General features: G+C 39.5%; 2 protein-coding genes across 6 annotated transcripts in view; one reads left to right on the top strand and one right to left on the bottom strand.

The window, feature by feature from the left end:
* The window catches only part of PCCB (propionyl-CoA carboxylase subunit beta), a 92,850-nt gene extending 87,406 nt beyond the window's left edge, over positions 1 to 5,444 (top strand). Inside the window, exons 15-16 of one of the 5 annotated variants that reach the window (XM_060298579.1) lie at positions 20 to 99; positions 2,943 to 5,444. In XM_060298579.1, coding sequence (XP_060154562.1) covers positions 20 to 99; positions 2,943 to 3,062 — 200 coding nt within the window. In that variant the 3' untranslated portion in view covers positions 3,063 to 5,444. The other 4 variants (XM_060298582.2, XM_060298580.2, XM_060298581.1 and 1 more) reach the window with 4 other exon arrangements.
* STAG1 (STAG1 cohesin complex component) overlaps positions 4,079 to 15,225 on the bottom strand; it is a 423,041-nt gene continuing 411,894 nt past the window's right edge. Inside the window, exons 29-34 of the mRNA XM_030873418.2 lie at positions 14,669 to 14,874; positions 10,743 to 10,917; positions 8,461 to 8,571; positions 7,793 to 7,907; positions 6,211 to 6,291; positions 4,079 to 6,123 (exon numbers count right to left, since the gene is read on the bottom strand). Of these exons, the coding sequence (XP_030729278.1) occupies positions 6,100 to 6,123; positions 6,211 to 6,291; positions 7,793 to 7,907; positions 8,461 to 8,571; positions 10,743 to 10,917; positions 14,669 to 14,874 (712 nt within the window). The 3' untranslated portion in view covers positions 4,079 to 6,099. The remainder of the gene's footprint in view (positions 6,124 to 6,210; positions 6,292 to 7,792; positions 7,908 to 8,460; positions 8,572 to 10,742; positions 10,918 to 14,668; positions 14,875 to 15,225) is intronic.

Here is a 15,225-nt window from a genome sequence, read left to right as displayed (position 1 = left end):
CTTTTCTGTGCTTCCCCAGGGTTTGTGGATGACATCATCCAGCCTTCCTCTACACGTGCCCGAATCTGCTGTGACCTGGATGTCTTGGCCAGCAAGAAGGTACAGCGCCCATGGAGGAAACATGCAAATATTCCATTGTAAATGTACCAAGGGTAATTACTACCTGGCCATTTGCACCCATCCCTGCCTTTTTCAGTCATGAAACCTGGGAATCTAAATACCAGTAATAACTTGGCTAAGTTTATTAAATTCCAGAAAGATTTCATTTGTGCCTTCCTATAAAATTGTTTTATTAAAAATCCCAGCAGTTTTTGAGCATAAATCTTATTTTTTTGTGGTAAAAATCTGAAAAATCAAGAAAACTAAAGAAAACACTATAGTATTCACTTAGCGCTGACCCTTATTTAACACCTCTGTGTATTGCTTTCCTTTCTTTTCCCAAGAACTAATTTTTTTTCTCTAAAGGTGAGATAATAAGCTTTTAGGGTGAAGTACTTGTCTGCTTAGGCTTTTGGTTTTCTTACTTTTAAATAATATAACAGTTAAATGATATGTCCTATCCTTTCAATTCCTTCAGGAATTGTTGAGGATTAAAGAAGATGTTTGTAATTGTGTGTGTGTGTGTGTGTGTGTGTCTACCAGAATAGATGCTCAGTAAGGCATACACCCTATATTAATTTCTTACCCTATATTAACTTCTTTCCAGAAACGTGTTCTCACATTTTAAAAAACTTATTTTGGAAAATTTCTAACCTGTGGAAATGTTGCAAGAGGTGTATACCCTTCACCTAGATTACCCAGTTCTTAACATTTTCTACATTTGCTTCATCTTTTATATAAATATATAATTACTATTTTTACTGACCTATTTGAAAGTTGCAGAATCATGACCTTTTGTCCCCCCAAATGTCAATGCTTATTTCATATGAAACAAGGCTCATTGTCTTACATAGTCTTTAATGACACTGACATTGTTGAAGCATGTTCGCCAATTATTTTGTAGAATGTCCCTCAATTTGGGTTTGTCTGATTGTTTACAGACATTTAGATCCAGGTAGGAGTAATACACAGGAGTGTTCTTTCCTTGTATTACATTAGGAAACACGTTAGGTTTTTCCATTATTGATGAAATTGAGTCTGATAGGCATTCTTTAAGCCTGTCAGCACCCTTTCATCCACTACTTTTTAGTATCCATTATGATTCTTGCTTCAATCAGCTGTTCTATGTTGGTGGTAAAATACTGTATTTCTAACCCTATCATTATATCCACAAGGAAAGAAGAAAGAGCTTTCTCTTCTTTAAGTTTTTAGTATCAATTTAGATGCATAAATTATTTTTTCATTTTTAAACATTTTTTCCTGAAATAATATATTTTTCTTACTATGCTATCACCCTATCAAATTTTCAAACGCACATTATACTAGTTTATTGAGAATCATATATTATTATTCATAACTGAAATCTGGGCTTAGTACACAGTAGGTGTTTCATAAATGTTTTAGTGAATGAATATATTCAGTCATTCAATCAAGAAAAAACAGAGACTGATGAGTTCTTTAAAAATTTGTTACTTATTTTGATGCTCAGAATTTCGTGATACAGCCAGAGGGGCGCTCTTTCAAGCTGGTTCCTCAGTCCTTTTGATATGTCACAATAATTTTTTGTGCACTTCCTTATTTTTTGACACAGGGTAATGTACCAGGTTCATCTTATATTTTCCTCACCCAGCTGCAGATTCAGTGATTTCTCTAAGAGCCCTGGTTTCTTTTAGTAGATGAAATTTAGAAGCAAACATATGGCCTGAAACATATTTTTGTCTTCCTAACTAGGTGGTTAGTTCCTAGGGGGCAGAGATGTTTGGCCAGAGGCTCCTTGTACTTCTCTTTGGCACCAGCAGTAAGACTGTAAGCCACTGGAGCTGGGAAAGGAGTGGTGGCAGACTCCTGGTCTTTTAGAGGCCTCCTGGCTAAGGAAGAACCATACGGGTTGGTTAGCATGTGGCTCAATAGCTTAAAGTTGCCTGGCCAATCCAATTTCTGGGGTCTGTCAAGCTAGGATTTGGCCCATCTGAAAACCAAGCTGGTGGCGGAGACACGGAGCTGCAAGATCTTGGAAGCTCTGTCAAGTAGACCAGCCTCAGTGTATTGCAGAGCAGCAGTCAGTTTTCTCATCAGCTGCTCTTAGGAATGCCTTTCCCAACTGTGGTCTCGTCTTAAAGGGACAGAGAAAAATGATGAATCTTGTAACCAGAGAGGACTTGGGTGTACTGAGTGGAGCACTGGCAAATGTGTTTAGACCGAGAGCAGATAATACAGCGAGTTGTAGTGGAGGTAGGAGGCTCTATGAGTGTCCTGCTGTAACTGTCCCTGCCCTAAGTATGTAAACCGATTTGTCCTGAACCACACAGCTAATGAGTGGTGAAGCTGGGATTTGAACCCAGGCAGTACTGTCTGATCCCAAAGGGTTGGAGTGAGAAAGGTGGTGGTCTGCTCCACTTGGGATTGTATCAACCCAAAGAGCTACTAAATTTGGAAAACTTTCCTACCTTATGCATGATGGCATCCTTTTGAGTTGCTGGAATAATGGGAGCACGCACATCCACGAGCAGCCTTCCAGTGCTTGTTTGTGTAAAGTCTTTCCAGCTTCTCTCCTGACCATGTCTTGGTCTCCCCAGCCCAATCCTCTGCTTCTGGATGCACTGATGCTTTTTGCTGGCACGTGAGATGTGGTTTGCCCAGAGTAAGAGAAGCCTGTGAAAGACACTCACCCAGTAGACTGACTTAACACCCTTGATGGAGTTGTTGAATCAACACAGACTCCACCTGTTTGACAGATGTGAACTTTAAGTCCTTCTGGTTTCAAAGGATTTCTGGCGAGCTGTGGCTTTATTATATATATTTTAGTGAAACTACAGGTCCTCATGCTCTTGCTTCCCTGTCAGCATGGGATCTCCACCATTCCAAGCAGAAGCTGTGGCTACTCAGTGGGCGGAGCCTCAGTCTGGGGCCTGTGTGGAATCCAGCCAGCACATTTGGGCAGATGTGGCAGCCTTAGTAGGTAGGTACTGACCATGTCCCTACTGTCCTGGAGATGAGAAATGCCTCATTTATGTGTCCTTGGGAGCAGAAAGCTATCCTTCAAGACGTGATGCCCAGTGTAGACCCCTACAGAGCAAGGCACTTAGGAGGGCATGGATGGAACCTTACCTGAGTTTGGTCTGATATGTGGAGCCTGAGCAGGCACTAAGCCTTTGTTTCCCATGAAGACACTGCGCCTTGTTTGATAGATTCTTTTCTGAGAGCAGGGCCAATGGAGAGTCACAGTCAAGTCACATCTGGGAGGTTTGCAAGCTTGTCCGAAGGTAGAGTCACACATGGGTAAAGCCCTGGTCTAATCTCATAAACACATAACCTTCAAGATGAGCTGCTACAGAGATCCGTGCTCATCACATTCCCTCCTGGGCTGCCTGGAGAGCTCACCTGCCGATTTATCCCCTGCATTCCTGCCTCTTCTGCACAGCCATCTTAGGCCATCTAATGAACACGGCCCAAAGAACACAGTCAGGCCCATAAAGTATAGGATACAGTTTTGTTCAGAGTGACACCTGGCAGCAGTGTCAAGAGAAACCCTCACTTCAGCAGCCATGTAGAACACAAGTGATCTTTACAGGGCACTGCTATGGGGGCAACCGTGCAGAAGTGCTGGGTCTGGATCTCGGGTGGGGGAAGGACCCAGGCTTCAGACCAGTTGATAATCCCTGAATGCCTCTTCCAAAACGCAGCCCACGAGAGGCTTCCTCTTGAATCACAGACCACTTGGCCTAGCTAGTCTCTCACTCTCTCCAAGGAAATACAAAGAATGAAAGAAAACTGATGAGCTAGTCCTAAGATTCTGCTTGCTTAAAAAAGTAAAGCCTCATTTGATACAGGAATTTTGCCATCATTTAACAAATGATCTGAAAGAGCGAACTCTCAGTTTTTGGTAAAAAGGGAAAGCTTCATCATTCTGTCGACAGGACAAGAAATCACCCCTTTAAAGCTTTACCTAGTAGGAACAATAGGATGACTACCACAAGCCTGATTTTGAATAGTTTATTAAAGGAAAGGTGAAGCATCAGTTTCAAATTGTACAAAAGGAAAAAAACCTCATATTGCAAATGTACAATTTACAGAATTACTAGCAAAACCAATCAAGGAGACACTGAAAATACAAAAATTCGATTGACTTCAAACTGAACTGGAAACCCATTGGAGTCGATATTACGCCTTTTCTGTTGCACGGTAGTCCACAATTCTAAGTCAGCATCTGTTTGTTTTCCACGTGAAACTGTCAAGCCAAGGATCAATCTGTGCAGGTGCCAGGGCACTTCCCAGCCTGCTCCCTGGCCAGAACCACAGGCGGGCAGGGCTGGCGTGGTGGACAGTCCAATCATCCCCGCCCCTTCACTTCCAGTGAAACTCACATTTCTGGAGGAAAGCGAGACCCCAGCCCCAACTGGAGCCCAGGAATTGCTCAATTAGCAGATAAAACATTTTTGGTGACCAAGTTTTTTTCAGAACTGTACAAATGTTGAGAAAAGTTTGTTTTGTCTGTTTACTAAAAGGATGAATAAAATAATCCATTTTGCTTTCCCACATAGTCACTGGGTGCACAGATTTTTTTTTTTTTTAAATGCTTTTGTTTTTTGGTAAAAAGGGAAAGCCTCATCACTCTGTTGCAGCTACTTTACTTTAAAAACCAGCCCAGAAACAGCTGTAAATGGATTGGTTTGGAAGTTCTGAGGCTTACTTTAAAAATCAGAAAGGAAGAAAGTGGGCTTTTTAAAATAACAGTAGCAGCAAGTCATAAAAAAGTCTAAGCAGAATGTAACTCTAAACCATTAAAGGCTGTCCTGAAGATTCATAATTTCTTTCCCCCAAAGAATTATCCTTAATATGCACATTTAACACTGAAATGTTGCTGTATTTCAAGGTAAGCGTAAGACCTTCACCCTCTAAGCACAGACTTCTATGCAGCACATACGTCTATAATCGGTAAACTTAATTAATTCACAAAATTAGTGCATAAGGGTATTAAGTGCATGGGAAGTAGACACGGTTATGTTACACTTAAAATTACGTTTGAATGGCGAAGGAGTTCTTCATGATTATCTTTTTAAGAAAATGGAAGTCCATGTAACTTGAATTTGGCAGGGCATGAACTAAGTGGTAAAAACAGCAAACTGATAACTTGAGAACCGTTTTTGTTTTACTGAGAATACTTTATTTGCTGGTAGAAGTTGCTAAAAATGCACAGAACAAATACCAATAGAAAATGTACTGTATTTGAATCTCCCTAATCTATATAAAATGAATGGTGTACAGCATCTGTTGGAAAAATGGCTGCTTGGACATGTCTTATTTTATGCCCCCTTATAAATAAAAATAAACCTTTTTATTCAAGAGTATATAAAATCGGGGAATTCATATCCATGTCCACAGAGGGTATATGGTTTTTGGCAGAGATGCACTGTCAGAGTTTCATCTTAGCTTGTCAGTATTCTGCTCCTCCATATTTCTGTGTTCCACAAGGTCCAACCAAATCCAGTGAGCTCCAAAACACTCTTCGGCAATTAGGATGAGCTGCTTTACTCATAGGTTTAATAAAAATGGTTAGCTTTTAAAACATAAAAAGGCAAAATGTTAAAACGGTTTTTAAATTGTACAACAGGAAAATAAAGTTAAAAATATTTTTTTTTACTCAATGCTGAGCTTTCATAAAACAGGTGTATTACAGTGTTTATCTTGACAGCTGTTTTAAAAATTTAAAATTTCTTCCTCCCTCCAGAAAAACACACACATCTGTATTGGGATAAGTCCAATAATAGGACACAAATGATTTTTCAGGTCAGTCTTTCTGAGGTGACATTCACCAACATTCTCTTGGGTAATTTACATGCTCCTCTTCTGTCACTGCAAAAAGGGATTGACCTCAATCATTTGATTAAAAAACAAATCAGATCACATCAAAAGTGTTTTTTTCCCCATACAAGCTATCACAGTATATAGGCCTCTAGCTCTAAATAATAGAGTTCCAGATTTGTAAATTTTCTTCAGACTTCAGAACATAGGCATTCCAAATCCCTAGAAAAAGTGAAACACAATTATTAAATTCATGCATAAACAAGACCCAGAAACCATAATAAAGAACAGTAATAATTTAACATTTACTGAATCATCTTCTATGATAGCTGCAGAATCAAAGAAATCTGGCCTCAGCTCAGCTCTCTCTCGCCGATTTCTTGATGGGGGCTGGAAAGAGAAGCCAGATACTTAATTTTTTCCTGAGATACATTAAGACAATGAACTGTGATAATCAGCTAATATTTCTAATAGTATCATAAATATAAAGAACTGTTAAGGGTCAATTTGAAAGGAAAAGAATCTGGCTTTTACAGGAGCATACATTAAAGAAAAATGTAACAGTATTTGGCTTTTAATTATCACTTAGATAAATTATAAATTAGATAAAAATAAATTTCAAATTACAATAAATGTGTAAATGCATATAAATAATTTTTGGGCCTATAAACAAAGAACATACCTCTCAAATCATGGAATAATTATAAGATTGATCAAACACTAGGTGACAAAACTTCATTAAATTCCCCAGAGCAGGTAGATGGACAGCTACTGATGGGTGGGTTGAGGGAGGGTTACAGATTGGATATGGTCTCATTTACGTTTCTTACCAAACCTTTTCATTATGGAAAATTCAGAACATACAAAGCAGAACGCTATGGGGTAAATTATGTCCCCCCAAATTAATATGTTGAACTCCTAACCCCTAGACCACAGAATGTGACCATATGTGGAGACAGGGCATTTAAAGAGGTAAGTAAAAGGAGATCGTATGGGTGGGTTCTAATCCAATGTGATCCATGTTCTTATAAGAAGAGGAGACACGCACAGAGGAAAGATCAGGTGAAGACAAAGGGAGAAGATGGCCACCTACAAGTCAAGGAGAGAGGCCTCAGAATGAAATCAAACTTGCTGACACCTTGCTATTTGACATCTAGCCTCCAGAACTGTGAGAAAATACATTTCTGTTGAAGCCACCCAGTCAATGGTATTTGTTATGGCAGTCTAGCAAATTAGTACATAGAGAAAGCAGTATGATGAACTCCCATACACCCATCACCCAGCTTAAACAATTTTCAAACATTTGGCCAATCTTGTTCCATTGAATTCCTGTTTTTTTCTTCTCCATGTCATTTCACGTATGACTACTTCAGTATGTATCTCTTAACAGATAAAAACTTTTAAAAAACATAACTACCATGTATTACTATTTCTGACAAAGAAAATTTCTTAGTATCACCTACACTTAGTCCATATTCAGATTTCCTTATTTTAAACATGTCTCTTCACATTGAACAAATAAGGTCCATATTCTGCATTTGGTTGCTATGTTGGAATGCAGTGTACACAGACTCCAATTTAAAGTACAAGAGGCCAGATGAACATGCTATACTGAAAGATCTAGTGTAAGCTGTTTTTCATGAAGGTAATAAGGAGCCAGTTCCTGTTATTGCCAGAATTGAAAATCTGACTGCTTTGAAAACAGGCTTGAAAAACATAAGCTTATCCAAATGCCCACAAGTGCTACAAGCGCTACACGGGCCCTGCCCACTGTTGGTCAATGTTACCTCCTCCTCCTCTTCCTCTCACGGGGTTCTGAAAACAAGAGCATCATCTTACACCAACACCTTCACATATTTTAACAGAAGAAAAATGTATTGAACTTCCTTACCAGGTCAATAACCATAGTATCTTCAAATTCTTCATTCATATCTTCTAACTGACTCCGGGACGACATCATTACATCTTCAAAGATGGGCTCAGCATCTTCCTCCATTAGACCCCGACTGATACAGAAAAAGCATAGTTAGAAAGCTGTTCAGACTGATAGAACCTGGAGTTCTGGCTCTTACACTGCGTCTTTTAACCAATGAAAGCACACCTTCCAATTACAACCAGTAGACTGCACAAATTATGATATTGAACTCTAAGGGAATTAAGAATCATTCATTTGGTTAACTCAAGATTTCATCTCAACTCATCAGAAGGAAGTATAATTTAAATGCAGTAACAATATTACTAGCTAGCTATGTATCAATTCCCACAGAACTCTTAAGTGATTGGTGCCATTATTATCCCAAATTTACAAATGAGGAACCAGAGGCACAGAGGTTTTAGAGCTTATCCAAGGCCACACGGCTGGCAAGTTGCACACTAGGATTTAAATGCTGAAAGCCTCAAGCACCCATGTCCTCCATTCCTATCCTACGCTGCACAGCATATCCTAAATTATGATTTTAACTCCTCTTCTAAGACCAAACATCAGAGAAACCCAAGTCGTTACACAAAATGACCATCACACAGTGATCATGTTCTTGTGACACTTGATGTAACACTTACACGGCATGCCTTACTCCAGTTCTCACTTTCATGTAGTTCATTCCTGTTCTGTCCTTCCGATTTAAGTCTTCTAATTTCGGCTGGCCTAACCAAGAGATCTGCATCTGAGGACTAAGAGAGGGTACTATTATTCATTTTGTGGCAGCAGATGAGGAATTTAGGTCATCAGTCCCATGCTAAAACAGCCATAGTTGGTTGGCCTAATCCCCATGTAAGGGGAGTTAGCTGGATTTATTCCAGGGTCAAGGTTGAGATCATTATCAAAGGACCTGTCTTTGCAGAAATGGCAGTAAACTGGAGATCCCTAAGTCTCCAAGAGAAGCTGGCTGTGGAGGCTAGTTGTTAGGTGTGAAGGCAATCAGAATATGTCACCCCAAAATATGCTTGAGATAAAAACTGTTCTGAGCTGAAGGCAATTAAGAAGTAGTAAAACACAGAAAAAGTTCCCCCTTTTCTGCCTACAGGCAGGAAATAAATTCTCCTTTTACTGGAGACAGACTCTTATCAGCCCAGAGATGGCAGCAGAGGAACGTGCAAACAAATCCTGTTAAACGAATGCTTATCTTCCTAGTTAAGATGAGGACTACCTAGCCCTAGTTGGACTACCCCAGTCCAAACTCGTTTGTCTTGTCATTTCTTCACAATTTTGTCTAAAGGGCTTAAAAGCTTCCTGCTCTGGTCACTTCTTTAGGTCTTCATTCTCTTGTGAAGGCTCCCATGTACATGTAAAAATTTAATAAAATTTGTATGCTTTTCTCCTGTTAATCTGTCTTTGTCAGTTAAATCTTTAGACCCAGCCAGGGGCCCTAAGAAGGTTGAGGAAAACTTTTTCCTCCCCAACAGGTGCTTAAATTATCAGCTTCTTTCCCCAAATCCCTGCTAAACAAGAGCGCTTCTCACACTTCTGTATCCAGCTGCTGCCCTACTTACAAGTGTTCCTAGCTGCACACTCAGTCCCCGAAGGGACAGGAATGATGCTGGCTTCGTTGCTCAGAGCTCTCCAGAGCTGAACAAGGGAGGGTAGATCACATTTTTTCTCAGTCCTTCTGAGGAAGTTTGGACTCAGGTACATGCTGAGCCAAATCACCTGTACTCTATCCTTAACTGGCACGTGGACACTTGCATAAAATCAACATGACTCTTGGGATGCAAACTTGAACGATTTTTGGTAGCTAAAATCTGCCGCATAAAGTTCTCTCGAAGCAGCTGTCTTTATATCATGTTAGGCTGCCACCTTGATTCAACCTATAAATCTGTAGCAGGAAAAAGACGACAGACCACAGCCAGGAGGGACTGACATGGTAAGGTCAGGGAAGCAAGGCTCCAATACGGAGGATACCCCCCCTCCCCCAGTAGGAAATGGAGTGGGAGTGCTGGTCATAAGGCAAACTACCCTCTAAGATGGCCCAGTTATGCAGTGGCTGACAAAGATGATCCTTTCAGCTTTGAAGAAGGCAGATCCTCAGAGCAAAGATTCCTTATGAAAACCCAGGATCTGAATTCTTGTAACACTGCCCCTTTCTATTTTCAATCTGCTAAATTTGTTGAGTTCTAGTGAGAATTCTCTCTTATCCATCAGAGTAATTCACAGCATTACTCTAATATGAACAGAAACACAAGTGAGGAGCTTACAGACTTTCAAAGTTGAATGGAAAATAACAAATAAAAAGTTAAGGTTTTCAAAGCAAAAGTCATGCCATCACCCTGCCTTTTCCAAGATTTTCAGAGCCGTGGTACTAGAAAACAGTTTAATCGCTAGTGCAGTAAAAAAAAGGTAAGAGCTTGATTATCCTACAGAAAGGACCACTATTCTCAGAATTTATCACTGCTTTAACAATTCTTAATCTATGAACAGTTCAAGTTTAAAATATAAACCAAGACAAAGTACTATTAATTAAATGGCTGATAAAAGTAATAGTCTATTTGGTGTTCAGACTAGGAACAACCTTAGCAGAGACTCTTCTAGGCTCTCTCGCCAAGGAAGTAAACCTGCACGTGTTCTCGGCAAATCTCTGAGAAGAAACAGACCTGCCCAATGAATCTGCAAACTCCAAATGAAATCAGCACTTAGTAAGATACCATGCATCTATAGGTCTCTAGACTTTGAGGAACTGAGATCCACAAGTGTTTGCAGACTTATTATACATCTTCTAATATAAGTTATTTAAACTCTGGTTTTGTTTTCTCATTAACTGAGAAAACAATACGCTCAGATGAAATAATTTTTCTTACTTTAACAGTTGCAGGTTTTATGCCAAGAAAACAATTTTTTTACTACTTACTTGTGTAAAAAGTCAGGTTCAGAACCATGTTCAGACTCAGGCTCCTGAATCTGCTCTCCCATGGGCCGGCTATTCTCTCGCAGAACAGTGGAAGTGAGCTGTGGTGCCGGCAGGGGGCCAGGAGTCTGAATCATGGTGTCAGTCCTGTTCAGCCACGTATTATCCAGACTTTCATCTGTAAAATTCCAGTTAATGAGGGTCACAGAGTGTCATGGGTGGAATGAACTCTGGTAGAAGTTATAGCATAGATTTAAAGAGCATGGCTCTGGAGTAGACTGCCTAGGTTTGAATTCCAGTTACACCACTCACTTGTGTGACTTTGTATAAGCTATTAAATTTCCAAAATTCAGTCTGCTCATATACAAAAGGGGATATTGGTAACTGACCTCATTGAGTTGTAAGGCTTAAATAAGGTAATGTATGTAAACATCAAATGTTAGCTATCCTACATTATCATCTCTTCCAAGTCCCTCCATCCCTACAGAAGGGGAAGAATGTGGCCAGCCAGAGAGACCCCTCTAACCTTCCTTTTGCTCAAGCAATAAAAGGCCTATTTACTGGGTCTTAGAGGGGCGCCAGGCAACAGCACTTAAAATCTGGCTGGCCTTTACTGAGAAATCAGCAAATCCTGTTACACAATTAGGCACTGGTCACCAGAGAAGTAACTCTTTGGCCAGGTTATACTTGCGGGGCTGGATTGAGGGACTCACTGATTTCATGCCTCTAACTTCTACCTCTTTAGAGAAGTCTTCTCTGATCACCCCACTCAGCCCCCAACTTACCATTCTTTTTTAGCTTCCAGAGGAAACAAAATCATTCTCGCTCACTTAGGGCTCAATTATACACTGTCCTGCATTGGCAGGTGATCTGTCATGTGTATATGTTATCTCTGTAATTAGATTTAAGTTTCTTCAAGAGACCAGGCACTATTTTTTCCTTCTTCTAAAGATCATTTATAAAGATTTGAACAGATTAAATTACTATTTATAGCATTATTTGCATATCTAAATCCTGATAAAATGCTACATGAAGTTCTACCTACAAAATTCTAAATTACAGTTGACCTTTGAACAATACGGTTTGAACAGCATGGGTCCACTTAAACGCAGATTTTTAAAAATAAGTATGTACTCCAGTACTACACGATCCACAGTTGGCTGAATCCACGGATACAGAATCAAGTACATGGACTGTAAAGTTAGATACAGATTTTCAACTCCATAGGTGGCTGGTGCCCCTAATGCTCCCCCTCACCCCACTGTTCTAGGTCAACTGCATTTTCTTGATGTGGGAAGACTTAAAAAATAGTATTACTGCTATGTGTTTCCTTCTGAAGAATTTTAATCACAAAATGTAGTATGAATCCCATTGTTTTTCCTCCCCCAATAAGTCTCAGAGACATGTGCATGTGAGGCTCCTCCTTTGCCATCAAGCATTCTCTCTCTCTCAGTGTATTCTCCAGTTTCTAAAATTTTGTCAGACACATGTATGTTCTGGATAGGCTTTTCTGTTCCTGGAAATACCTACCTATTGTCTGGTTAAGGTCATTCCACTGATCTGAAGCTCACTACTGAATCTCTTCAGCAAAGATATGTTACATCTTTTCTTCATACCACTTTTCATTCAACATTTAATTCAAAACTTTTATTCTCTGCTGCACTTAAAATTTTATGATCATAGGAATGGTCTTATTTAGGTTCTTAACCTGGTAAACCATCTTTCAGCTACTACATGTCATCCTTTCCAGAAAAATTTTCCCTGATTCATTACGAGTTTGGTCACTCCCTGTATGTTTCCAAAGAACGTTTTTGGCCCATCAGAGCACTCACCACGCTGAACTGAAATTGCCTGCTTCTCTGTCTCCCTTTCTTCACTGGGAATTAATACCCAATCTCCAGCATCTAGTACAGTTCTTAGGAAGGTGCTTGGTAAAAGAGTAACTTCAGGAAGAACTCACTCTTCTTGAAGAGATCCTCCTAACCCTCAAGATTCCTCAATGAAAACACTTCTTGCAAAGCTCTCTCATCTTCATTCCAAACAGATGAAACTCTGTTGCTTAAGGGTTCTGGACATGTAACTTACCTTAGTTACTTGGTAAATTTGAAACTGATACGGAGCAAGTTTTCTTTTTTGCAATTTAATGATTACCAAATTAGGTTATCGGGTCCGTATATGCTTCTCCGTCCTGAGGACGATAATACTAACTGCTCCATTAATGTATAGATAAATGGTTACCTAAATTCTCTAAGCCTTTGGTTTCTTCTGTGTAAAACCTGGATAATACTGTTGAACTCAGAATTGATTTATAAAACATCTATACAGCATTTATTATGTGCCAGGGACTGACCTAAGTGCTTTACAAATATTAGTCAAATAAATGATTAAGTGATGTAATGCACGTAAAACACATTCTTGGTATAGCAAGGATTTGATGAACTCTGGCTAAGATGACCATTACATCTAAGAAAAGCTGTGAGCAGAAAAAAAATACAGATAGAGGAATAGATGTGGGGTGCCCTGATAAAAAGGGCACCCTGCTCTAGAAGACATTTCCGAAAGGAAATGACTGGCATCATTCTTTAGAGAACAGTTCAGGATCTTATACTATAACGACAGGGTTCTGTATTTTCATTTTCTGGGCCAAAAAGATTTTAAGCCCCAAAACTGAAACTTGAAAGGTAATCTTAAACTTTACTATCAAGTCTGTAAATATTTTCAAATCTTTTATTCTCTTCAAAATATACATTCAGCCTAATCTACTGACTGATGCAAGAAAAGGGGCATTACTATATGATGACAACAGCAGCTAACATTTATCAAATGCTGCCTATGTGCCAAGCACTTTGCTAAGTAATCACTGTGTGTGCGCTAAGTTTTTTGGGGGAAGTATCTAATTTAATATTCACAATAGCTAACAGGACAGATACTCAGATCATCCTTCATCTGATCAGTGATTGAGGCTTAGAGAGGTTCAGTAACATGCTCAAAGGTTACACAGCTGAAAAACGAGAAAGCCAGGTCTGAATTCTAGAACTCTGAATTTAAGAGTTTGTGCTCTTCATCAATAGTTAATACTGCCTCCCCAATGATGAAAGAAACATTAGACTTAAATTCTAATTAATTTTGCTGCAGATCTCAGCAAAGTCTTTGATGAGTCACTATTTTTTAGCAGCAGAGGTAAACAGAAGGTTGTGAACAGGGGCAACAGAGCGTGATGCAGATCACTGTCCTCTCTTGCTTTGGAGAGATTCTATTAGGAGAAGCATGGAGATGGAGCAAGATTATTTGGGGAAATAAGCATTTTTACTTTGAGTTTTCTTAGTTTAAGACTAATGCTTTGTTTAATAAAGCAATCTTTAGTCTTTTTGGATATAGGAATATCTATTATTGATCGCATTTTCATGACAGTTCAACTCCCTGTTCCCCATAGCCTATGAGGGTTAAAAAACCAGATCTGGCCATCACTAATTTAATATACAAAAATAAATTATCCAACCAAGTGGTGGAAATGGAAAGTTGTTCTGGTATATTCATTGTGCTGCAGAGTTCCATCCTCAATTTACCAAAATCTCTCCTATATTAGGATGCATTTTGATAGAATAACATTATGACTGTCTTATTTTAAATTTTAACGTATTAGAGATCTACGGTAAGGGGATCAGTTTTATAAACCTTCCTGTCTCCTCTTTTTCTCTGTGCCTATCTTCCTCTGTGTTCAATGCTTTTTCAAGCTCTTTTTCCTTGACCCGCTTCTGTCCAGTTTTGTCTGTTACAATCTTTGTGGCTGAACCTCTCAGTGTATATGAAACATACAAGGAAATAATGTGCTTAACAGTATTATCTTGCTTCAACGGATTATTTACCACTTTATTTTTCTTGATACTATCAGGCACACTATTTGCCTCATAGTATAAAGGCACACTTACCTTCTACTCGTTTTTTGTGAAGTGGAGGTCGTCCTTTCTTATTCCTTACTGAGGAGGTTTTGCTGCTGCTACTTCCACTGTTCACGGACATTCTATCATCTTCACCTCCAGTGACTAATGAATTTCTATAGGAGATGAGTGGAAGCCATACATCCTCCCTCCTTTCCATCATCTGTTCCGTTAGGAATTTTTCTAGGTATGAGTGACTAGAAACACAAAAGAAGCAGTCATTTTTATGGAAGCAGTTCATGCATCACTTATTTAATTTTTTTTTCATAACCTGAGGCTCTCTCTCTCTCTGAAGGTTCTGAAGAATCCTTAAGGACACACATTAAACTATTAACAGTGGTTACCTTTAGAAAGAGAGGGATTGAGAATTTAAGGTTTTGCTTCACAAATTCCTGGAATACTTTTTTTTTTTTTTTTTTTTTTGCGGTACACGGGCCGCTTACTGTTGTGGCCTCTCCCGCTGCGGAGCACAGGCTCCAGACGCGCAGGCTCAGTGGCCATGGCTCACGGGCCCAGCCGCTCCGCGGCATGTGGGATCCTCCCGGACC

The sequence above is a fragment of the Globicephala melas genome, chromosome 4 (genome assembly GCF_963455315.2).
Source record: "Globicephala melas chromosome 4, mGloMel1.2, whole genome shotgun sequence".
Taxonomy (NCBI): Eukaryota; Metazoa; Chordata; class Mammalia; order Artiodactyla; family Delphinidae; genus Globicephala; species Globicephala melas.
This window is presented reverse-complemented; position numbering and strand designations above follow the sequence as displayed.